The sequence below is a fragment of the Pteronotus mesoamericanus genome, unplaced genomic scaffold (genome assembly GCF_021234165.1).
Source record: "Pteronotus mesoamericanus isolate MK-2021 breed Mesoamerican mustached bat unplaced genomic scaffold, CSHL_Meso_final scaffold_636, whole genome shotgun sequence".
NCBI lineage: Eukaryota > Metazoa > Chordata > Mammalia > Chiroptera > Mormoopidae > Pteronotus > Pteronotus mesoamericanus.
The window spans coordinates 1,730,051-1,755,575 of NW_026555324.1; the positions used below are offsets into that span (position 1 = coordinate 1,730,051).

The 25,525-nt window shown below is 43.5% G+C and overlaps 1 protein-coding gene and 1 pseudogene across 1 annotated transcript; both read left to right on the top strand.

Annotated features, from left to right (window-relative positions):
- The first annotated feature begins 7,668 nt into the window (after window positions 1-7,668).
- LOC129061470 (olfactory receptor 7D4-like) lies at window positions 7,669-12,459 on the top strand. Its single transcript, XM_054562141.1, has 3 exons — window positions 7,669-8,576; window positions 11,508-11,606; window positions 12,372-12,459. Exons 1-3 carry the CDS (start codon window positions 7,669-7,671, stop codon window positions 12,457-12,459), a joined length of 1,095 nt encoding a protein of 364 aa, XP_054418116.1.
- A 4,239-nt stretch (window positions 12,460-16,698) lies between these two features.
- LOC129061471 (olfactory receptor 7D4-like) lies at window positions 16,699-17,662 on the top strand (annotated as a pseudogene).
- The last annotated feature ends 7,863 nt before the right edge of the window (window positions 17,663-25,525 follow it).

The window sequence follows — 25,525 nt, forward strand, 5'->3', positions numbered from 1 at the left end:
GTCGCTGTTCGTTTCTTTTCCTTTCAGTGTTGCTGGTCTTATTTCCTTGCATCTTTGTATTGTTGGTTAGGTTCCGCTTACAGGTGAGATCTAGTGGTATATGTCTTTGGCCCCCTGGTTTATTTCACTTTGCATAATGCTCTCTAGTTCCACCCATGCTGTCGCGAAGTTTAGTAGTTCTTTTTTTCTTTCTGCTGCATAGTGTTCCGTGTGTAAATGTACCATCGTTTTTCAATCCAATCATCTCCTTGTGTTAAATATACCATAGTTTTTTGAGGGGAATTAAGATTGCTTCCAACACTTGGCTATTGTAAATTGTGCTTCTATGAACATTGGTGTGCATAGGTGCTTTTGAATTGGTGTTTTGGAATTCTTAGGGTATAGTCCCTCTAACTTTATATTAAAAGCACTTGTCATATCAGGTGCTGGCATAGTTGTCTAAAGGTTGTCCTCATGAATTGTTGCACTTCGCCTTAATTTGGTTGTATGTTGGTTTTTTCCCCCAGAAGAAATGGAGTGAAAATCATGCAGTAATCAGAACAAAGCGCTTCGAATATCAGGACTCTGCATGCTTCCTGACATGAATGACTGAATTTCATCTTAAATCACGTCTTTGAGATATTTTCTCTCATTCAGGTGCTCCTATGTTGGTTGTATAACTGTTTCAAAGGCTATTTCCTCATGTTAGACTGATCCATTTATCATTAAACAGTGTCCTTCTTTGTCTCATTTGCACTTTCCTGGTTTGTTGTTCGATGTCCTGTAAGTGTGTTTCCTGAAACGTATGATCCTTCAGGATCTTTTTAAAAATAAATTCCCAGGATCCATCAATGCAATGCCAGGTATATATCCAAAAGGACTGGAAGTAGAAACTCAAATAGATACTGAGAAGCCAGTTTTGCTAGGAGCAAGCACCAAATTATGGAAACAACCTAAGTGTTCAACAACAGATGAATGCATAACCAAAGCGAGATGTGTATTCAATGGGATATTAGGCAGCCTTTTAGAAGGAATGAAACTCTGATACATGCGAAACATGGGTGAAACTTGAAAACATTCTGTTAAGTGAGATGAGCCTGACACAAAAGGATCAGCGTTGTGTGAGTCCGCTTACACGAGGTACTGAAAATAAGTAAATTCATAGAGGCCGAAAGGAAAATAGAGGTTCCCAGGGCTGGGGAAAGAGATGTGTGCTGAGCTGTTGTTGAATGGTACAGAGCTTCTGTCTGGGGTGATGAAAAAGCTCTGGAAACAGTGTGACGGTATCATGATTTTGTGACTATGCTTAATGCCACAAAATGGTATTTTCCAAATGGCTAAATGGCATATATGTGTATATATATAAAAATATAAAAAATAAAATAAAATCGAATCATTGCAATTTCTTTTAAATGTAGATTTCGGGCTCTCCGGCTAGAGATGTTGCCTAGATGAGTCTGTGATAAGTATATCTCTGGGAAGATATACATTCACACAAGCTTCAGTTTACCGTTTTGAGGAAGATAAAATTATGAAACATTACTCCAAAGAAATGAGTCTCAATGGATTGTCAAAGGGTTCCAAACAAAATTTGGAACGTGTGAAAATTCCAAATTACCAAATCCAAATCAAGCCTACAGAGGCAGTAATTGGAGGAAGAGACCCTGAAATCTGTTCTAACACATCCTCAAAGTCACCTTGGTGCAGGCGAAGGTTTGAGAACTGTGCCTTAGTGAATCCTGGGGCCGTTTCCTCCTCAACCATCGATCCAATGAGGAAACTACAAGTCAGGGAACAATGACACTTGCTCCTGAGATGAGATCCAAGGAAGACTACAGGGATCTCTCCCAGAAGAAGTGGATCCCAGGAGAAAAGAGTCACCGCTGGTCCCAGTGTTGGTCACCCAGGGATACAGAGTTGGCAAGAGAGAGAGAGCCCTTCCTTTGTGAGCCCGCCCCTGAGGAGTGTCCTGACCAGGGAATCAAAGGGCCATTGATCACTTTGTCTAACAAGTTTCAGAGGGGATTCTGTCCCCAGGGCCACATAACCTGTAACATACCAACTTACAGTCACCGAGGCTCTCCTGTGCCAGACCCAGCACACTCATGTCTTCTCCAGTGGATGCAGCCAGGTCCCAGCCCACATGCCTGGCTCTGCTCCCTTGCTCTTATGGAGGACAGACCTTCCTGTATCATCACCCACCGTGCATGAACGACAGGATTCACACTCTCAAGCCACAGAGCCCAGTAAGTTTTATGGGAAATAAGAAAAAGAGGTGGTGGAAGGAGTAGGGTATTGCCTACTGTTCAGCACAGGAGAAGGGAGACCCAACCCTGTTCGTGGAGAATAAGCTCAAGGGGTCACTTGCTGGGAGGGTGAATGACTAGACTCCTTGCTTGAAGTTGCCACTGCATGATGAGGTTTTACTTCAGTTATATGTCACTTGGTTAGAAGAGCAATGGAAATTGTGGGACTGGGGTGGAACAGGCTGATAACCCGGATCCCACAAACACCATGGCACTTGCCAGAGCCACACTGTAGAGGGGGACAGTCAGTAGTCTTTGGTGTGCAAAAGGATGCCCCCAGGTGCTGTGAGAGCTTTAGGTCACTTATAGGGAAGTCATATTCTCTTTTTATTCTTTTCCCTCGTTACCTGGCCCAAGGGCTCCAGAGCCTCTATCTTCACTCAGCCTGGACAAATCTTTCTTATGGTTTTGCCAGCTTTCTTTACTTGGGAACTTCTCTTTTTCTCTAGAGAAACTGTGCTTCCCACATTTGCATCCTTCTCCACAGTTCTGTTTAGTGACCTTCAAGAGAGAAGAGTCTGAGGTCCCCAATATCTAGGCCGCAGTGGATAAAGTCTGCGGTGCGGTGGGTGAGAGAGGGAACCTAAGGATGCACGAAATGCTCTTAGTCCTTATTGAGCACTACTGCTCTGGGAATTCTGGGAAACACTAGAACTTGCATGTCCCTTTCTTGAATTCCCCTGACCTCACTGGGGTGTCCCGTCTCATCCTTCACAGGGAATACGGGATCATTACCATTATCAGAATTATTTCTTCACCAGTTTTGGCCTTTGTCCCCCTTCTTTAAAGCAGGTGACTTTGTTCTTCACTCTAAGATGTCAGAATAACCTTCCTCATTCTTTTTCTCCTGTTTTCTCCTGTCGGTTTTAAATCCATCTCTCCATCCAGACTAAAGAAAATTGTGATACAAATCCTCTCCCTCCTCTGGTGGCACTGCCTCCGCAACCCCATTCTTTATCCATTATAGTTTTCAGGGTTCGCAGGGATATGGTCACCTTTTCAACCTAATTCCTCACCCTTCCCTCCGCCACATGTGCTTCAGCTACTGGCTATCAGACCGCTGCCCGTGCTGCGTCTTCCTCATGGTCTTTGCCCTCGATCGCTTCTCCGTCAAGAGAGCCCCTATTTAATACTTCTGTGTATTTTCTGGCCCACGGGTCTCTTCATCTAGGAATCTTCCCTGACTTTGTGTCTCCGGCCTACATTTGTGACTCCCCTCACTATCGCAGTCCCCGACTGCTTGATCTCACCATTTAAGAGAATTACGAAAACCTGTTTGTGCACCCATCTCTGACAGGCGGGCTCCCTGAGGGTAAAGACCATACCCACTGGCTGACACTAGCCTGGCCCAAAGAAGCCCTTCTTCCCGAATGGCTTTCCGGACTTCTTCAGTGAATGACAAACAGCTTCGTTCAATTCTTTACTTCCCAGCATGGCTCTACACAATTGCCCACTATGTTAAACACCAGCGACACAATGGACAAATTTAGTTAGTTAGTGCATAGGAAAGAGGAACGTGGAAGTGACAATAGACTGTATGCTTCACTTTGAGTCCTAACCTCTGGTCCTAGTGTAAAAGGTTCTAATATGTGGAATCTCGTTCTTTAGATAATCATTATTATTCATTTCGTGACCCACTTAAAATGTAATTGAGCCCTTGGCACCTCCAGCAGGGACTTTATAGAGAAATATCATTGTGGTCAATTTGAATTCCAAAAACCTAAGACCAAAATCTGCAGCAGCCTGACCCCTGTCTTTGTCCATGAAACAAGATGAATTCTCGTTACTGTCTCTCCAATCATTCCCATATCCATTTCCTTGCATATTTTCACTGCCTCGATCTTTTTATTTGGCATGAGGAAGCAATATTTCACAACCATAGCAATAAAACCACCCCCTCCCTCCTCAAGCACACTTACTTCTCAAACCTGGAAGATTGACACGGGCTCTGCACTGTTCCTCAGAGGAAGCAACATGCACCAGAGAAGACAGTCATGCTTCTGAGGTCAACGCCTTCTTTAACCATCCCTCGAAGCAGCAGAGAGCATAAAAATAATTTTAATACCACCCTCCATGGTCCTCATGAAATAAGTGACTCCTCTATAATGTCTTCAATAGGGTCCTGGAACTGGGGAACAAAATAACAAACGATTTTTACCATAAATTAATCTGATGGATACAGACAGATTTAAGTCCTCAGAGTATGCCACCAAGTTAGACAAAACAACATTGAATATAAAAATGTCAACGGTTAATTCAATGGAACAATGTTAACCACGTTGACTGAAACAATGGTTCTTTAGGACCTGCTGTAATTGTAAGAAGAGAGAAATGGAACCAGGTTGTTTACACATCCACCCAAAAGAATGAGGGTCAGACAGGAGGTGATTCTTAAAGTATCCCTGGGACGGTGGAGGGAGGGCCGATGGGCCAGTGTCTGCCTACCACAGACTCTCTTCTTTCCAGGCCTTGGGGGTCTTGGAAGCAGAGGAAAAAGACAGGGTGTCTTCTTTCACTCTCCTGTTTTCTCTCTCTCCTGGAAAGTGGATCTTCACATGTCTGAGGAGAGAACACAAAGGGGACCATGTCTCCTCATACAGGGATGAGAGCATTTAGCAGTTCCACATGAAAGAAAAAGGACTGAGAGATGGATGTGGAGGGACTTCTAGGAAGGGAATTAAAAGATGAAAATGTCCTCATTTATAATCCCAGAAATGTAACCGTGTGATAACTAATCCTTTGAATAATTGTTGGTACACTTGTCATTTTGCTGTTTCATCTCACTGCCATCTTCTGTTTGTGCCTCTGGGTAACTGGGGCAGAAAGTCAGAGATGTGTACGTAGGTATTTCAGACAAAGGCTGTGGAGAAGCCATTGCCGATGCTCCTCTGGGGAAAGATCCCAGGTGAGATGCAAGATCAAGAGAAAATAGGCTCAGTTGTTGGGACATGATAGGGGTCAACATTGGGAATGGGTGAGAAGAGGGCTGGCTACTTTATAGTCCTTTCCTGTCTCTCTTTTCCATCAATATCCTTATTTCCTCTCTCCATTGCCGAACCTGTTGTCGGTGAGAATTGCTAAAGGTTTTGGATAGTGGGCATCCACGGACTGTGTGATGAGCTGCTGGGATGAAATATTATTGGTTTGTAGGCTCATCCATTTATTAGTTCTACCACCAAACAAACAGAAAGAGTCCCCTTTGTAGGAAGAACTCAGCTAGTATTGAGCACCGAGGTGCTTGGGAATTGCCTAAGCAGGTGAGAGCCTGTGCCAAGTGTATAGTGACACATATGAATAAAGTGATGTATGTTAGGAAAGTTTTAGGCAGACAGAGAAGGCCCTGACACGTAGCAGAGACATAAGAGATTATGGCCACCTGGGCAAAGAAAAGCTCTCAGTATCGTCAGGATTTAGGATCAAAATAGAGAAGTGGTGAGAAATAAGGCAGGGCGGGGGTAAGAGTGGGACCTTGGCACACAAGGATTTGGCTGTTATCAGCTGGTGGCACAGAGGCATGTCAAGGCTTTAGGCAGGAGAGTGATATGATCCAATTCCATTTTGGAAATCTCAGGTGGGTGTGTGGAGGAATCAAAGGTGGAACTGCTGACTGGAAAGGAAACCCATGCAACAGACTGGGGAGAAATGAAATAGTTTCTTCCCCTCTAATGGAGTTGATGCTGTTAACACTCACAGCACACTCCAGGGAATTTCCAGATTCTTAGGTGTCTCCCACATACTCTCTCTTATTCGGTTCAATTAAAAAAAAACATCTAATGCAAAACAGCAAGCCACACTTACTGAAAGGAGAGAATTTAGAAACGTGTCCTGACAATTGGCTTAGAATAACACTCAAATGATTAGAAACCTCAGGAAATGATTGCAAGCTGTCCATCCCATAAAAAGCAGAAAAAAAAATTCATTCTTTCCTAAACAAATTAGGTATGAGACAGAATGTTTCATCACTCCAGACACTACCAGACATGGGGGGTTTTAATCTGAGATATACTTACATATAACAGTGTATTCGTGTCAGGTGTACAACACAATGATTTCATTTTTGTATAACTGGCAAAATGACCATCTCAATAAGTCTAGCTAACATCTTCCATCATACATCCTAAGAAAATATGTCTTGTGATCAAAACTTTCAAGATCTACTCTCTTAGTGACATTCAATATGCAAAAATTATTAACCACAGTTACCGGACCTTTAAATACATCCCTATAACCATTTAGTTCATAAGTGGAAGACTGTACCTTTGGATCCTGCCCTCCCCTCCCATTCAGTTCCTATCCCTAAGGAGGCTGACAGTGATGGCAGCCAGTGCCGGTCTCCTGCGTAGTTGGGGGCATTACCGAGCAAAAGGGTAGAAAAATAATAGTAACAGGGCAAAAGAGAACCCTGAAGGTCACTGTATGGGTTTAGGCACTTCCCTGTCCCAGGTTAGGAGACCCATTGGTCCGTGTCTGGTTACAGGACCCTTTGGACCTGAGGTGAAGAGAGTGAGAGGGTAGGTGTCTGTGAACGAGTCCCTGCATGTAGCCAGCCCATTCTAGGCATCACTGAACTGTGGGTGAAAATACGACCCTCATCCCTTCCAGTCATGTGTAGACCTCGATGCGATCTCTGTCTTCCCCCAGCATGTAATGAACGCCATCGATGGCATGGCTCAAAACTGTGTTTGTGAGCTTTGAAGTAGTATCTGAGGACACTGAAATGGTTTCAGCCTTGACATCCCCACTTTCCGTGGAAAATTTAACCAATCCCTTAACTTAAGAGACGAAGGCCCTGCTCCTACGAGGTGTTTCTGGCCTCTGGTGCATTAAGCCGGAAGCATACTGAACGTCGTTTATCATTCGGTGAAAATATATTTTTTTCTCTCCTTTCTTGTGAAATAAACCTACCTGCTACTCATCCTCCAACACGCTGTCCAGGTACCTGAGATAATTTCTCAAATTTTCTCACCATCGAGACATGGTTACCTGACCCTTTCATGAGTCCCAGACTAGGCAGAAAACCCAGATCAAGCTGCTGAGCTTCACCAGACCGCATGCCCCGCATTGTGTGAGAGCGAGTACAATCCATTTGACCTCTGAGCTCTGAGGCTGCTCTTAACTGCTCCGAAGTAATTCTAAGACAGAGGTTAAAAAAAAACAAACGACAACAGAAAGGGGTGGGTGACTGTCCCGGAGGATAATGGACCGTACTTAATCACCATTATGAAATGTCTCATGTAACAAATTACAGAATATAGTGTTGCTAATACTGTTATGCCTAGTTATTTACTTCAAGAAATTTAAAGAGTAGGAATAATCTGGAGTGTGCCCGGTGTCTATTTCATGTTATTTTCCTTCCTCCTCATCTAGCTGAGGTGTCATCCACATGGAAACAGGAAATCAAACAAGGGTTTCCCATTTCTTACTTCTGGGATTTTCCCAAGACTCAGAGCATCACCCCATCTTATTCTGTCTGTTCCTCTCCATGTACCTGGTCACCGTGCTCGGGAACCTGCTCATCATCCTGGCCGTCGCCTCAGACTCCCGTCTGCACACGCCCATGTACTTCTTCCTCTCCAACCTGTCCTTTGTTGACATCTGTTTCACCTCCACCACCGTCCCGAAGATGCTGGTGAACATCCACACACAGAGCCAAGCCATCTCCTATGCTGGATGCCTCATTCAACTGTATTTCTTTACAGTTTTTATTGGAATGGACAACTTCCTCCTGACCGTGATGGCCTATGACCGGTATGTGGCCATCTGCCACCCCCTGCACTACATGGTCATCATGAACCCACGCGTGTGTGGCCTCCTCGTTCTCTTGTGTTGGTTCATCATATCCTGGGCTTCTCTGGTTCATGTTGTACTGATGCGGAGGCTGACCTTCTGCCCAGGAACTAAAATTCCACACTTCCTCTGTGAACTGGCTGAGATGCTCCAGGTCGCCTGCTCAGACACCCTTGTCAATAACGTCTTCATGTATGTGACTGCTATCCTCCTGGGTGTGTTTCCTGTCACTGGAATTCTCTATTCTTACACTCAGATTGTGTCATCTTTGATGAGAATGTCCTCTGCAGGGGGGAAATATAGAGCATTTTCCACCTGTGGGTCTCACCTCTCTGTGGTCTCCTTGTTCTATGGGACAGGGATGGGGGTCTATCTCAGTTCTTCTGTGAGCCATTCTTCCCAGAGAAGTTTGGTGGCCTCAGTCATGTACACTGTGGTCACCCCCATGCTGAACCCCTTCATCTACAGCCTGAGGAACAAGGATGTGAAGGGGGCTCTGAGAAGGCTCGTAGAACTGGGTGTACATGGTGGGCCCCAAAGGTCAATGGTGCAAATTTAATTATTCTGGTTCATTTTCTTTCCCAAAAGGCATTTTTCATTCTCTGTATTTCCAAAGCACAGATGATTTCACATTTGTTAGTTCTTGAATTAGTTTCTTCTCAGCAACTCCATCAGCAACTTCTTTTGGACTCTCCTTCCCTACATGCTGACCACAATGCTCCATGTTTGGTTAGCATCCTGCACTGAATCTTAAGATTTCTAACATTATATATATATTTTTAGTATTTTTGTTTTTATTTTTTCAAATACATTTGTCTCTGCCTCCCCCTGACTACTTTGCCGTGCTCTTCCCCCCCTCCCTGTCTCAATCCTTTGCCTTTGGTTTTGTCCATGACCCCTTGCTACATGTTCCCCGACCCTCCTATTCCTTCCTTTTCCCCTGTCCCCCTCCTCCCTCCATCCCTCTTGTCTCTGTTCGTTTCTTTTCCTTTCAGTGTTGCTGGTCTTATTTCCTTGCATCTTTGTATTGTTGGTTAGGTTCCGCTTACAGGTGAGATCTAGTGGTATATGTCTTTGGCCCCCTGGTTTATTTCACTTTGCATAATGCTCTCTAGTTCCACCCATGCTGTCGCGAAGTTTAGTAGTTCTTTTTTTCTTTCTGCTGCATAGTGTTCCGTGTGTAAATGTACCATCGTTTTTCAATCCAATCATCTCCTTGTGTTAAATATACCATAGTTTTTTGAGGGGAATTAAGATTGCTTCCAACACTTGGCTATTGTAAATTGTGCTTCTATGAACATTGGTGTGCATAGGTGCTTTTGAATTGGTGTTTTGGAATTCTTAGGGTATAGTCCCTCTAACTTTATATTAAAAGCACTTGTCATATCAGGTGCTGGCATAGTTGTCTAAAGGTTGTCCTCATGAATTGTTGCACTTCGCCTTAATTTGGTTGTATGTTGGTTTTTTCCCCCCAGAAGAAATGGAGTGAAAATCATGCAGTAATCAGAACAAAGCGCTTCGAATATCAGGACTCTGCATGCTTCCTGACATGAATGACTGAATTTCATCTTAAATCACGTCTTTGAGATATTTTCTCTCATTCAGGTGCTCCTATGTTGGTTGTATAACTGTTTCAAAGGCTATTTCCTCATGTTAGACTGATCCATTTATCATTAAACAGTGTCCTTCTTTGTCTCATTTGCACTTTCCTGGTTTGTTGTTCGACGTCCTGTAAGTGTGTTTCCTGAAACGTATGATCCTTCAGGATCTTTTTAAAAATAAATTCCCAGGATCCATCAATGCAATGCCAGGTATATATCCAAAAGGACTGGAAGTAGAAACTCAAATAGATACTGAGAAGCCAGTTTTGCTAGGAGCAAGCACCAAATTATGGAAACAACCTAAGTGTTCAACAACAGATGAATGCATAACCAAAGCGAGATGTGTATTCAATGGGATATTAGGCAGCCTTTTAGAAGGAATGAAACTCTGATACATGCGAAACATGGGTGAAACTTGAAAACATTCTGTTAAGTGAGATGAGCCTGACACAAAAGGATCAGCGTTGTGTGAGTCCGCTTACACGAGGTACTGAAAATAAGTAAATTCATAGAGGCCGAAAGGAAAATAGAGGTTCCCAGGGCTGGGGAAAGAGATGTGTGCTGAGCTGTTGTTGAATGGTACAGAGCTTCTGTCTGGGGTGATGAAAAAGCTCTGGAAACAGTGTGATGGTATCATGATTTTGTGACTATGCTTAATGCCACAAAATGATATTTTCCAAATGGCTAAATGGCATATATGTGTATATATATAAAAATATAAAAAATAAAATAAAATCGAATCATTGCAATTTCTTTTAAATGTAGATTTCGGGCTCTCCGGCTAGAGATGTTGCCTAGATGAGTCTGTGATAAGTATGTCGCTGGGAAGATATACATTCACACAAGCTTCAGTTTACCGTTTTGAGGAAGATAAAATTATGAAACATTACTCCAAAGAAATGAGTCTCAATGGATTGTCAAAGGGTTCCAAACAAAATTTGGAACGTGTGAAAATTCCAAATTACCAAATCCAAATCAAGCCTACAGAGGCAGTAATTGGAGGAAGAGACCCTGAAATCTGTTCTAGCACATCCGCAAAGTCACCTTGGTGCAGGCTAAGGTTTGAGAACCGTGCCCTAGTGAATCCTGGGGCCATTTCCTCCTCAACCATCGATCCAATGAGGAAACTACAAGTCAGGGAACAATGACACTTGCTCCTGAGATGAGATCCAAGGAAGACTACAGGGATCTCTCCCAGAAGAAGTGGATCCCAGGAGAAAAGAGTCACCGCTGGTCCCAGTGTTGGTCACCCAGGGATACAGAGTTGGCAAGAGAGAGAGAGCCCTTCCTTTGTGAGCCCGCCCCTGAGGAGTGTCCTGACCAGGGAATCAAAGGGCCATTGATCACTTTGTCTAACAAGTTTCAGAGGGGATTCTGTCCCCAGGGCCACATAACCTGTAACATAATAACTTACAGTCACCGAGGCTCTCCTGTGCCAGACCCAACACACTCATGCCTTCTCCAGCGGATGCAGCCAGGTCCCAGCCCACATGCCTGGCTCTGCTCCCTTGCTCTTATGGAGGACAGACCTTCCTGTATCATCACCCACCGTGCATGAACGACAGGATTCACACTCTCAAGCCACAGAGCCCAGTAAGTTTTATGGGAAATAAGAAAAAGAGGTGGTGGAAGGAGTAGGGTATTGCCTACTGTTCAGCACAGGAGAAGGGAGACCCAACCCTGTTCGTGGAGAATAAGCTCAAGGGGTCACTTGCTGGGAGGGTGAATGACTAGACTCCTTGCTTGAAGTTGCCACTGCATGATGAGGTTTTACTTCAGTTATATGTCACTTGGTTAGAAGAGCAATGGAAATTGTGGGACTGGGGTGGAACAGGCTGATAACCCGGATCCCACAAACACCATGGCACTTGCCAGAGCCACACTGTAGAGGGGGACAGTCAGTAGTCTTTGGTGTGCAAAAGGATGCCCCCAGGTGCTGTGAGAGCTTTAGGTCACTTATAGGGAAGTCATATTCTCTTTTTATTCTTTTCCCTCGTTACCTGGCCCAAGGGCTCCAGAGCCTCTATCTTCACTCAGCCTGGACAAATCTTTCTTATGGTTTTGCCAGCTTTCTTTACTTGGGAACTTCTCTTTTTCTCTAGAGAAACTGTGCTTCCCACATTTGCATCCTTCTCCACAGTTCTGTTTAGTGACCTTCAAGAGAGAAGGGTCTGAGGTCCCCAATATCTAGGCCGCAGTGGATAAAGTCTGCGGTGCGGTGGGTGAGAGAGGGAACCTAAGGATGCACGAAATCCTCCTCGTCCTTACTGAGATCTTACACTACTGCTCTGGGAACTCTGGGAAACACTAGAACTTGCATGTCCCTTTCTTGAAATCCCCTGGACACACTTGGGCGTTCAGTCTTATCCTTAATAAGGAATATGGAATCATTAGCAAGCTCAGAATTATTTCTTCACCAGCTTTGGCCTTTGTTCCTCTTCTTTAAAGCAAGTGACTTTGTTCTTCGCTCTATGATGTAGGAATTCCCTACCCCATTCTCTTTGTCCTCAGTTTTGTCTGCTTTAAATCCATCTCTCCATCCAGACCAAAGGAAATTGTGATACAAATCATCTCCCTCCTTTGGTGGCACTGCCTCCGCAACCCCATTCTTTATCCATTATAGTTTTCAGGGTTCGCAGGGATATGGTCACCTTTTCAACCTAATTCCTCACCCTTCCCTCCGCCACATGTGCTTCAGCTACTGGCTATCAGACCGCTGCCCGTGCTGCGTCTTCCTCATGGTCTTTGCCCTCGATCGCTTCTCCGTCAAGAGAGCCCCTATTTAATACTTCTGTGTATTTTCTGGCCCACGGGTCTCTTCATCTAGGAATCTTCCCTGACTTTGTGTCTCCGGCCTACATTTGTGACTCCCCTCACTATCGCAGTCCCCGACTGCTTGATCTCACCATTTAAGAGAATTACGAAAACCTGTTTGCGCACCCATCTCTGACAGGCGGGCTCCCTGAGGGTAAAGACCATACCCACTGGCTGACACTAGCCTGGCCCAAAGAAGCCCTTCTTCCCGAATGGCTTTCCGGACTTCTTCAGTGAATGACAAACAGCTTCGTTCAATTCTTTACTTCCCAGCATGGCTCTACACAATTGCCCACTATGTTAAACACCAGCGACACAATGGACAAATTTAGTTAGTTAGTGCTTAGGAAAGAGGAATGTGGAAGTGACAATAGACTGTATGCTTCACTTTGAGTCCTAACCTCTGGTCCTAGTGTAAACGGTTCTAATATGTGGGAAATCTCTTTCTTAAGGTGATCATGACATTGTTCATTTCATGACCTGTTTAAATAGTAATTCAGCTGTTTTTGCACCTCAGCTGTGACTTTATAGAGAAAAATCATTGTGGTCAATCTGAATTCCAAAAACCTAAGAAGAAACTCTGCAGCAACCAGATCCCTGTCTTTGACATGAAACAAGATGAATTAGCATTATTGTCTCTCCATCATCTCCATATCCTTTTCATTGCATATTTTGACTGCCTCAGTCTTTTTATTTGGCATGAGGAAGCAATATTTGACAATTCTAGCAATAAAACCACTCCTCCCTCTTCAAGCACACTTACTTCTCAAACCTGGAAGATCTGCATGGGCTCTGCACTGTTCCTCAGAGGAAGCAACATGCACCTGGGAAGAAGGGCCAGCTTCCCAGGCCGATGCCTCCTTTAACCATCTGTCCAAGCAGTAAAGGGTTGAAAACAATTTTAATACCACCATCCATGGTCCTTGTGAAATACCCTCAGTCCATCTTAATGTCTTCAATAGGGTACAGGAACTGAGGAACAAAATAACAAACCATTTTTACTCTAAATTAATCTGATGGATACAAACAGATTTATGTCCCCAGAGTATGCCACCAATTTAGACAAAACAACATTGAAAAAAAAATGTCAGCAGTGTTGAATAGAACAATGTTAACCACATTAACTGAACGATGTTTCTTTATGACCTGCTGTACTTGTAAGAAGAGAGAAATTGGACCAGGCTGTTTACACACCAGCCCAAAAAAATGAGGGTCAGACACGAGGTGATGCTTAAAGTAGCACTGGGACAGGTAAGGAGAGCCGTTGGCCCAGTGTCTGGCTACCGCAGACTCTTCTTTCTGGGCCTTGGGGGTCTTGGAAGCAGAGGAAAAAGAGGAGGTGTCTTCACTCACTTTCCTGTTTTCTCTCTGTCCTGGAAAGTGGATCTTCACATGTCTGAGGAGAACACACAAAGCGGGCCATGTCTCCTCATACGCGATGAGAGCATTTAGCAGTTCCACATGCAAGAAAGGGACTGAGAGATGGATGTGGAGGGACTTCTAGGAAGGGAATTAAAAGGTGATGAATGCCCTCCTTTCTAATCCCAGAAATGTAACCGTGTGATAACTAATCCTTTGAGTAATTGTTGGTACACTTGTCATTACTCTGTTTTGTCTCACAGTCATCTTCTGTTTGTGCCTCTGGGTAACTGGGACAGAAAGTCAGAGATGTGTATGTAGGTATTTCAGTGAAAGGCTGTAGAGAAGCCATTGCTGATGCTCCTCTGGGGAAAGATCCCAGGTAAGATGAAAGATGAAGAGAAAATAGGCTCAGTTGTTGGGACCTGATAGAGGTCAACATTGGGAATGGGTGTGGCCCAAGACTGAGAAGAGAACCTGGCTACTTTATATTCCATTTTTGCTCTCTTTTCCATCAATATCCTTATATCTTCTCTCCATTGAGGAACCTGTTGTTGGAGAAAAGTGCTCAAGGTTTTGGATAGTGGCCACCCACGGACTATGTAATGAGCTGCTGGGATGAAATATTATTGGTTTGTAGGCTCATCCATTTATTAGTTCTACCACCAAACCAACAGAAGGAGTCCCCTTTGTAGGAAGAACTCAGCTAGTATTGAGCACCGAGGTGCTTGGGAATTGCCTAAGCAGGTGAGAGCCTGTGCCAAGTGTATAGTGGCACGTATGAATAAAGTGATGTATGTTAGGAAAGTTTTAGGCAGACAGAGAAGGCCCTGACACATAGCAGAGACATAAGAGATTATGGCCACCTGGGCAAAGAAAAGCTCTCAGTATCGTCAGGATTTAGGATCAAAATAGAGAAGTGGTGAGAAATAAGGCAGGGCGGGGGTAAGAGTGGAACCTTGGCACACAAGGATTTGGCTGTTATCAGCTGGTGGCATAGAGGCATGTCAAAGGCTTTAGGCAGGAGAGTGATATGATCCAATTCCATTTTGGAAATCTCAGGTGGCTGTGTGGAGGAATCAAAGGTGGAACTGCTGACTGGAAAGGAAACCCATGCAACAGACTGGGGAGAAATGAAATAGTTTCTTCCCCTCTAATGGAGTTGATGCTGTTAACACTCACAGCACACTCCAGGGAATTTCCAGATTCTTAGGTGTCTCCCACATTCTCCTATTTGGCACAATAAAAAAAAAAAAAAAAAAATCCAATACAGGACAGCAAGCCACACTTACTGAAAGGAGAGAATTTAGAAACGTGTCCTGACAATTGGCTTAGAATAACACTCAAATGATTAGAAACCTCAGGATATGATTGCAAACTGTCCATCCCATAAAAAGTAAGAAAAGATATTCATCCATTCCTAAGCAAAATAGGTATGAGATGGAAAGTTTCATCATTCCAGACACTACCAGACATGGGGGTTTTTAATCTGAGATATATTGACATATAACAGTGTATTGAGGTCAGGTGTACAACACAATGATTTCATTTTTGTATAATTGGCAAAATGATCATCTCAATAAGTCTAGCTAACATCTTCCATCATACATCCTAAGAAAATATGTCTTGTGATCAAAACTTTCAGATCTACTCTGTTGGTGATATTGAATACGTAAAACAGTATTATACACAGTTACCAGGCCTTTAAATACATCCCTATGACCATTTAGTTCATAAGTGGAAGACTGTACCTTTGGATCCTGCCTTCCCCTCCCATTCGGTTTCTATCCCTAAGGAGGCTGACAGTGATGGCAGCCAGTGCCGGTCTCCTGTGTAGTTGGGGGCATTACCGAGCAAAAGGGTAGAAAAATAATAGTAACAGGGCAAAAGAGAACCCTGAAGGTCACTGTATGGGTTTAGGCACTTCCCTGTCCCAGGTTAGGAGACCCATTGGTCCGTGTCTGGTTACAGGACCCTTTGGACCTGAGGTGAAGAGAGTGAGAGGGTAGGTGGCCGTGAATGAGTCCCCGCACGTGGCCAGCCCATTATAGGCATCACTGAACTGTGGGTGCAAATACGACCCTCATCCCTTCCAGTCATGTGTAGACCTCGATGAGATCTCTGTTTTCCCCCAGCATGTAATGAACGCCATCGATGGCATGACTCAAAACTGTGTTTGTGACCTTTGAAGTAGTATCTGAGGGCACTGAAATGGTTTCAGGCTTGACATCCCCACTTTCCGTGGAAAATTTAACCAATCCCTTAACTTAAGAGACGAAGGCCCTGCTCCTACGAGGTGTTTCTGGCCTCTGGTGCATTAAGCCGGAAGCATACTGAACGTCATTTATCATTCGGTGAAAATATATTTTTTTCTCTCCTTTCCTGCGGAAGAAGCCTACCTGCTACTCATCCTCCAATATTCTGTCCAGGTACTTGAGATATTTTCTCAAATTTCCTCACCACCAAGACATGGTCACCTGACCCTTTCATGAGTCTCAGACTAGGCAGAAAACCCAGATCAAGCTGCTGAGCTTCACCAGACCACATGCCCCGCATTGTGTGAGAGCAAGTACAATCCATTTGACCTCTGAGCTCCAAGGCTGCTCTTAGCTGCTCAGAATTCTAAGACAGAGATTTAAGAAAAAAGTTGAGTAACTGTCCCAGAGGATTATGGACCGTAGTTAATCAACATTGAAATGGTGCATGTAACGGATAACAGGATATAGCATTCCTAATTCTGTAATGCCTAGTTATTTACTTCAAGAAATTCAAAGAGTAGGAAAAACGGGATGTGCCTAGTCTATATTTCATATTATTTTCCTTCCTCCTCGTCTAGCTGAAGTGTCATCCACATGGAAACAGGAAATCAAACAAGGGTTTCCCATTTCTTACTTCTGGGATTTTCCCAATACTCAGAGCATAGGTCCATCTTATTCTGTCTGTTCGTCTCCATGTACCTCGTCACCGTGCTCGGGAACCTGCTCATCATCCTGGCCGTCGCCTCAGATCCCCGTCTGCACACGCCCATGTACTTCTTCCTCTCCAACCTGTCCTTTGTCGATATCTGTTTCACGTCCACCACCGTCCCGAGGATGCTGGTGAACATCCACACACAGAGCCAGGCCATCTCCTATGCTGGATGCCTCATTCAGCTGTATTTCTTTTCAGTTTTTATTTCAATGGACAACTTCCTCCTGACCGTGATGGCCTATGACCGATATGTGGCCATCTGCCACCCCCTGCACTACATGGTCATCATGAACCCACGCGTGTGTGGCCTGCTTGTTCTCTTGTGTTGGTTCATCATATCCTGGGATTCCCTGGCTCATGTTCTACTGATGAGGAGGCTGACGTTCTGCCCAGGAACTAAAATTCCACACTTCCTCTGTGAACTGGCTCAGATGCTCCAGGTCGCCTGCTCAGACGCCCTTGTCAATAACGTCTTCATGTATGTGATGACTGCCCTACTGGGTGTGTTTCCTGTCACTGGAATTCTGTATTCTTATTCTCAGATTGTCTCCTCTTTGATGAGAATGTCCTCTGCAGGGGGGAAATATAGAGCATTTTCCACCTGTGGGTCTCACCTCTCTGTGGTCTCCTTATTCTATACGACAGGCCTGGGGGTCTATCTCAGTTCTTCTGTGAGCCATTCTTCCCAGAGAAGTTTGGTGGCCTCAGTGATGTACACCGTGGTCACCCCCATGCTGAACCCCTTCATCTACAGCCTGAGGAACAAGGATATGAAGGGGGGCTCTGAGAAGGCTCGTAGAACTGGGTGTACATGGTGGGCCGCAAAGGTCAATGGTGCAAATTTAATTATTCTGGTTCATTTTCTTTCTCAAAAGGCATTTTTCATTCTCTGTATTTCCAAAGCACAGGTGATTTCACATTTGTTAGTTCTTGAATTAGTTTCTTCTCAGCAACTCCATCAGCAACTTCTTTTGGACTCTCCCTCCCTACATGCTGCCACAATGCTCCATGTTGGTCAGCACCCTGCACTGAATCTTAAGATTTCCAACTTTAAACTTAAAGCACTTGTCACATCACGTGCTGGCAGAGTTGCCCAAAGGTTGTCCTCATGAATTTTTTAACTTTACCTTACTTTGGTCGTTTGCTGCCTTTTTTTCAGAAGAAATGTTGTGAAAATCACACAGTAATCAGGACAAAGTGCTTACAATATTAGGACTCTCCTTCACATGAATGACTTAATTTCATTTTAAATCATGTCTTTGAGGTAATTTCTGTCATTCAGGTGTTCCTATTTTGGGTGTATAAGAGTTTTCAAAGGTTATATCCTTATGTTAGACTCTTGCATTTATCATTACACAGTTTATTTCTCCCTTACTATAGCCTTTGTTTTTAAGTACAGAATAAGATTAACAGCTGAAGGAGACAGCCACGAACAGTAGATTCCTGGAAGTCTCAAACAGAATGCATAAGTCAGACAGGGACTACATCTGACATCATCAGAGGCAGATCCAGAAAGTAAAAACAGCTGTCTCCTACCATAGAGGCTCACACCACAAAGTCAGGAAATCCAGGTAGATCAACTTAAGAAGGAGAAGCAAAAGAGAAGTTTCACAAATAATGGGAAGACAAAGAAATATGCCCCACCTGAAGGGAAAGGAGGAATCCCCAAAAAGAGAACTAAAAGAAATAGAGTCAAGTAAACTATCAGATACTGACTTCCAAACAACGGTTCTAAGGAAGCTCAATAAGTTCAGTGAGCTCAGAGAGAATTACCAAAAACCGCAGGGAAACTACAAGGAACTTACTGCAAACTATATCAGCATGAAAAAGGACATAGAAACTATCAATAAGAGGCAAGAGGAAACAAAAATACAATTTATGAATTGAAGAACACAGTAGAAGGAATCAAAAGCAGGCTAGATGAAGCTGAGGACCAAATCAGCGAGCTGGAGGACAAGGTAGAAAAAAGTTCCCAGGAAGAGCAAGAAAATGAAAAAAGACTCAAAAAGAATGAAGAAACATTGAGGGAAGTGCAGGACAACCTGAAACTTAATAATATCCATATAATAGGGATACCAGAAGGAGAGGAGGATGAGGAAGGGAAAGAGAACCTGTTCGAAAAAGTCATGATGGAAAACTTCCCTCAGTGGAGGAGAGAAAAAGTCACCCAAGTCCAGGAAGCACAGAGGGTTCCATTCAAGAGGAACCCAAAGAGGCCCACTCCAAGACACATCATCATTAAAGTGGCAAATATCAAAGACAAACAGAGAATCCTAAAGGCAGCAAGGGAGAAAGAGGTAGTAACATACAAGGGAGCCCTGACACGGCTAGCAGCTGACTTCTCAACAGAAACACGGCAAGCCAGAAGGGAATGGCCAGAAGTGTTCCAAGTCATGAAAAGCAAAGGCCTGCAACCAAGACTGCTCTGCCCAGCAAGGCTCTTAATTAAAATGGAAGACAAAATAAGGAGTGTCCCAGACAAAAGAAGGCTAAAAGAGTACACCTCCACCAAACCAGCACTGCAAAATATGCTAAAGCAACTGCTTTAAGGGGAAGAAGAAAAAGTCTATGAATACCCAGTTCTTTTCACAGTTGCCAATACTTGATATTAACAATAGTTTTAATACTCATTAATCTGATTGTGACAATGATGTTATTTTAATTGTTCCTTTTCTACTTGTTGAAACTAAACCTGTTTTTGTATATTTCTTGCCTATTTCTATTTTTTAAAAAAGCTTTAAATGACTTCTTGTATTCTTTATCTTTTTATTGATTAAAGGTTCGTAGAATTTTTTTCCCTAACAAGAAAAACAAAAAAACTATTAACAATGAAAAAAATAAATAAATTAAGCACAGAGTAAGGGTCATTGCCCTTTCCAGGATTTGTTATTCGATGTCCTGTAAGAGTGTTTCTTGAAACGTATGACCCTTCAGCATAGTTTTAAGAGTAGATTCCCAGGATCCATCAATGCAATGCCAGATATATGTCCCAAAGCATTGGAAGTAGAAACTCAAACAGATTCTGGGAGGCCAATTTTCCTAGCAGCAAGCACCAAAATATAGAAACAATCTAAGTGTTCAACAACAGATGAATGCATAACCAAAGCGAGATGTGTATTCAATGGGATATTAGGCAGCCTTTTAGAAGGAATGAAACTCTGATACATGCGAAACATGGGTGAAACTTGAAAACATTCTGTTAAGTGAGATGAGCCTGACACAAAAGGATCAGTGTTGTGTGAGTCCGCTTACACGAGGTACTGAAAATAAGTAAATTCATAGAGACAGAAAGGAAAATAGAGGTTCCCAGGGCTGGGGAAAGAGACGTGTGCTGAGCTGTTGTTGAATGGTACAGAGCTTCTGTCTGGGGTGATGAAAAAGCTCTGGAAACAGTGGTGACGGTATCATGATTTTGTGACTATGCTTAATGCCACAAAATGGTATTTTCCAAATGGTTAAGTGACATATATGTGTATATATACACATAATAAAAATATAAATAAAAATAAAATAAAGTCATTGCAATTTTCTTCTATTAGTAAATTCTTGGGCTCCTCCTGGATATGTTGACTAGATGAGTCCAGATAAATATAGGTCTGTGAAGATAAATGTTAAGAAGGGCCTCAGTTAATAGTTTTGATGAAGCTAAAATTATGAAATATTCTCCAGATAAACAGGTCTCAATGCATTGTCAAAGGGACTGACAAAATATGGAACGTGTGAAAATTCCAAATTGCCAGATCCAAATCAAGCCTACAGAGGCAGTAATTGGAGGAAGAGACCCTGAAATCTGTTCTAACACATCCTCAGAGTCACCTTGGTGCAGGTTAAGGTTTAAGAATCATTCCTTAGTGAATCCTGGGACCATTTTCTTCTCAACCATCAATCCAATGAGGAAACTATAAGTCAGGTGACAATGACACTTGTTCCTGAGATGAGATCCAAAGAAGACTAGAGTGATCTCTCCTGGTGGAAGGGGATCCAGGAGAAAAGAATCACCGCTGGTCCCAGTGTTAGTCACACAGGGATAAGGAATTAGAAGACAGAGACCCCTTCCTTAGTGACCCTGCCCAGGAGGAGTCACCTGATCAGGGAATCAAAGAGCCATTGATCATTTGTCTAACAAGTTTCAGAGGGGATTCTACCCTGAGGGACAATTAGCCAGTATCATATAAATTTGAAATCACCAAAGCTCTCATGTGTGAGGCAAAGACACTCATGCCTTCCCAGGAGAAATCTGCCAGACCTTTTATCACATGCCTGATTCTGTACCCTTGCTATCATGGAGAGCAGCCTTCCTTTATCACCCACCTTCCATGAAGAAAGAAGATTCACACTGTCAAGCCCGCAGAGCCCTGTAAGTGTTGTAGGAAATTAGAAAAAGAGACAGTAGAGTGAGTAGGGTATTGCCTACTCTTAAGCACAGGGCAGGGGAAACCCTGTGCTGCCTGTGGAATATGAGCTCTAGAGGTCACTTGCTTGGGAGGGTGAATGGCTAGATCCCTTGTTTGAAGTTGCCACTGCATGATGAGATTTTAAGTCAGTAATATGTTATTTAATGAGATGGGTAATGGAAATTATGGGAATGAGGAGGCCCAGGCTAAGCTTCATTCAGCCTAGACTGTCCTCTGACACCATGGCACTTCCCACAATCACTCTGTGTAGGGGGACAGTCACTAGTCTTTCGTATGCAAATAGATGCCCCCAGGTGCTGATAGAGCTTTAGTTCCTTTACAAGGAAGTCTGAATCTCTTCTTCTTTTCCTATGTTACCTGGCCAAGAGCTCCAGAGCATCTATCTTCATTCAGCCTAGACAAATCTTTCTTAATGTGTGCCAGCTTACTTGTAATGTGCCCGTAATGTTTGCTTGGGAACATCTCATTTCTCAAAAAGGGTCTATCTTTTCTCTCCTTTTGCACCATTATCTGTGATTGTCATTAGGGAGCTTCAAGAGGGAATAGTCTGAGGTCCCTGGTATCTAGGGCCACAGCACAGAAAGACTGGGGTGCGGTGGGTGAGAGAGGGAAGGGAGAGGATGTAAGGAAGTCCAACATCTACTCCTTTATTGACATCATACCCTTCTGCTCTGGGAATTCTGGGAAAAACTAGAACTTGTGTGCCCCTTTCTCATAGTTCCCCTGACCACAACTGGGCATCAGGTCTCATCCTTCCCAAGGAATACGGAATCATTAGCAAGATCAGAATCATTTCTTCACCAGTTTTAGCCTTTGTTCCTCTTCTTTAAAGCAAGTGACTTTGTTCTTCGCTCTATGATGTAGGAATTCCCTACCCCATTCTCTTTGTCCTCAGTTTTGTCTGCTTTAAATCCATCTCTCCATCCAGACCAAAGGAAATTGTGATACAAATCATCTCCCTCCTTTGGTGGCACTGCCTCCGCAACCCCATTCTTTATCCATTATAGTTTTCAGGGTTCGCAGGGATATGGTCACCTTTTCAACCTAATTCCTCACCCTTCCCTCCGCCACATGTGCTTCAGCTACTGGCTATCAGACCGCTGCCCGTGCTGCGTCTTCCTCATGGTCTTTGCCCTCGATCGCTTCTCCGTCAAGAGAGCCCCTATTTAATACTTCTGTGTATTTTCTGGCCCACGGGTCTCTTCATCTAGGAATCTTCCCTGACTTTGTGTCTCCGGCCTACATTTGTGACTCCCCTCACTATCGCAGTCCCCGACTGCTTGATCTCACCATTTAAGAGAATTACGAAAACCTGTTTGCGCACCCATCTCTGACAGGCGGGCTCCCTGAGGGTAAAGACCATACCCACTGGCTGACACTAGCCTGGCCCAAAGAAGCCCTTCTTCCCGAATGGCTTTCCGGACTTCTTCAGTGAATGACAAACAGCTTCGTTCAATTTTTTACTTCCCAGCATGGCTCTACACAATTGCCCACTATGTTAAACACCAGCGACACAATGGACAAATTTAGTTAGTTAGTGCTTAGGAAAGAGGAACGTGGAAGTGACAATAGGTTGTATGCTCCACTTTGAGTCCTAACCTCTGGTCCTAGTGTAAATGGTTCTAATATGTGGGAAATTTTTTCTTAAGGTGAATGACATTGTTCATTTCATGACCTGTTTAAATAGTAATTCAGCTGTTTTTGCACCTCCGCTGTGACTTTATAGAGAAATATCATTGTGGTCAATTTGAATTCCAACAACCCAAGAAAAAACTCTGCAACAGCCAGACCCCTGACTTTGTCCATCAAAGAAGATGAATTCTCTTTAGGATCTCTCCTTCATTTCTATTTTTTTTTTTTTTTCATTGAATAACTTTCACTGTCTCAATATTTCTATTTGCCACAAGGAAGCTTATTTGACAGTCCTAAAAATAAAACCACCCCCTCCCTCCTCAAGCACACTTACTTCTCAAACCTGGAAGATTGGCACAGGCTCTGCACTCTTCCACAGAGGAAGCAACATGCACCTGGGAAGTCGGTCCAGCTTCCGAGGCTGACGCCTTCTTTAACCATCCGTCCAAGCAGCAAAGGGCATGAAAATAAATTTAATACCACCATCATGGGCCTTATGAAATACGTTCACTCTTCTGTTAATGTCTTCAATAGGGTCCTGGAACTGGGGAACAAGATGAAAAACCATTTTTACTCTAAATTAATCTGATGGATACAAACAGATTTATGTCCCCAGAGTATGCCACCAATTTAGACAAAACAACATTGAAAAAAAAATGTCAGTAGTGTTGAATAGAACAATGTTAACCACATCAACTGAACGATGTTTCTTTATGACCTGCTGTACTTGTAAGAAGAGAGAAATTGGACCAGGCTGTTTACACACCAGCCCAAAAAAATGAGGGTCAGACACGAGGTGATGCTTAAAGTAGCACTGGGACAGGGAAGGAGGGCCGTTGGCCCAGTGTCTGGCTACCGCAGACTCTTCTTTCTGGGCCTTGGGGGTCTTGGAAGCAGAGGAAAAAGAGGAGGTGTCTTCACTCACTTTCCTGTTTTCTCTCTGTCCTGGAAAGTGGATCTTCACATGTCTGAGGAGAACACACAAAGCGGGCCATGTCTCCTCATACGCGATGAGAGCATTTAGCAGTTCCACATGCAAGAAAGGGACTGAGAGATGGATGTGGAGGGACTTCTAGGAAGGGAATTAAAAGGTGATGAATGCCCTCCTTTCTAATCCCAGAAATGTAACCGTGTGATAACTAATCCTTTGAGTAATTGTTGGTACACTTGTCATTACTCTGTTTTGTCTCACAGTCATCTTCTGTTTGTGCCTCTGGGTAACTGGGACAGAAAGTCAGAGATGTGTATGTAGGTATTTCAGTGAAAGGCCGTAGAGAAGCCATTGCTGATGCTCCTCTGGGGAAAGATCCCAGGTGAGATGAAAGATGAAGAGAAAATAGGCTCAGTTGTTGGGACCTGATAGAGGTCAACATTGGGAATGGGTGTGGCCCAAGACTGAGAAGAGAACCTGGCTACTTTATATTCCATTTTTGCTCTCTTTTCCATCAATATCCTTATATCTTCTCTCCATTGAGGAACCTCTTGTGGGTGAGAAGTGCTAAAGATTTTGGAGTAATGGATGCCCAGGGACAATAGGATGAGCTGCAGCAATTAAATATATTGGTTTGTAGGTCCATTCATTTATTAATTCTGCCACCAAACCAATACAAAGAAGCCCCTTTGTGCTAAGAACTTAACTAGTATTGAGAACTGAGGTGGTTGGGAATTACCTAAGTAGATCATTCCAGTGCCATCTATATAATGACAGGTAGAATGAAGAAAAGAAAGTAGAAAGAGTTTTAGGCAGAGGGAGAAGGTCCTGACAAGTTGCAGGGACAGAAGAGACTATGTCCATCTGGGCAAAGAAAAGCTTTTCAGTATCATCAGAATTTAGGATAAAAATTGAGAAGTGGTAAGAAATAAGACAGGGCGGGGGTTAGAGGGGAACCTTGGCACACAAGGATTTGGTTATCAGCAGGTGGCACAAAGGCCTTTCAAAGACTTTAGACAGGCTGGCCTGGCTGTGTATCTCAGTGGATTAGTGCCAGCCTGCAAACCACAGGGTCGCCAGTTCAATTCCCAGTCAGAGCTCATGCCTGGGTTGCAGGCCACGTCCCCAGTAGGTGGTGCATGAGAGGAAACCACACATTGATGTTCTCTCCATTTCTTTCTCCCCTGCTTCCTCTCTGGCTAGACATAAATAAACAGAACCTTTTATAAAAAGTAAGGGACTTTAGGGAGATGAATGATACTTCCCAATTTCCATTTTGGAAATCTCAATCAGATGGCTGTGTGGAGGAATCATCGATGGAACTGGAGACCAGGAAGGAGGTCCCTGCAATAGATTGGGAAGAAATGAAATTGTTTCTTATTTTAATGCAATTGATGGTGTTAAAACACCCAGCACACTCCAGGGACTATCCAGAATCTCAGGCACCTCCCACATACTCTCTCCTATTCTGCTCATTAAAAAAATCCAATGCAAAGCAGCAAGCCATACTTACTAAAAGTCAGTGAATTTAGAAATGTATCATGAAAATTTATTTAGACTATTCACTCAAATGATTAGAAACCTCAAGAAATGATTGCAAATGCCCATCCCCCGAAAGGTCAGAACAAAGATATTTATCTATTCCGAAACAAATTGGGTATAATATGGACATTTTTATCATTCCAGAAACACTGTCAGCTTGGAGGTTTTTTAACTGAGATACAGTTGACA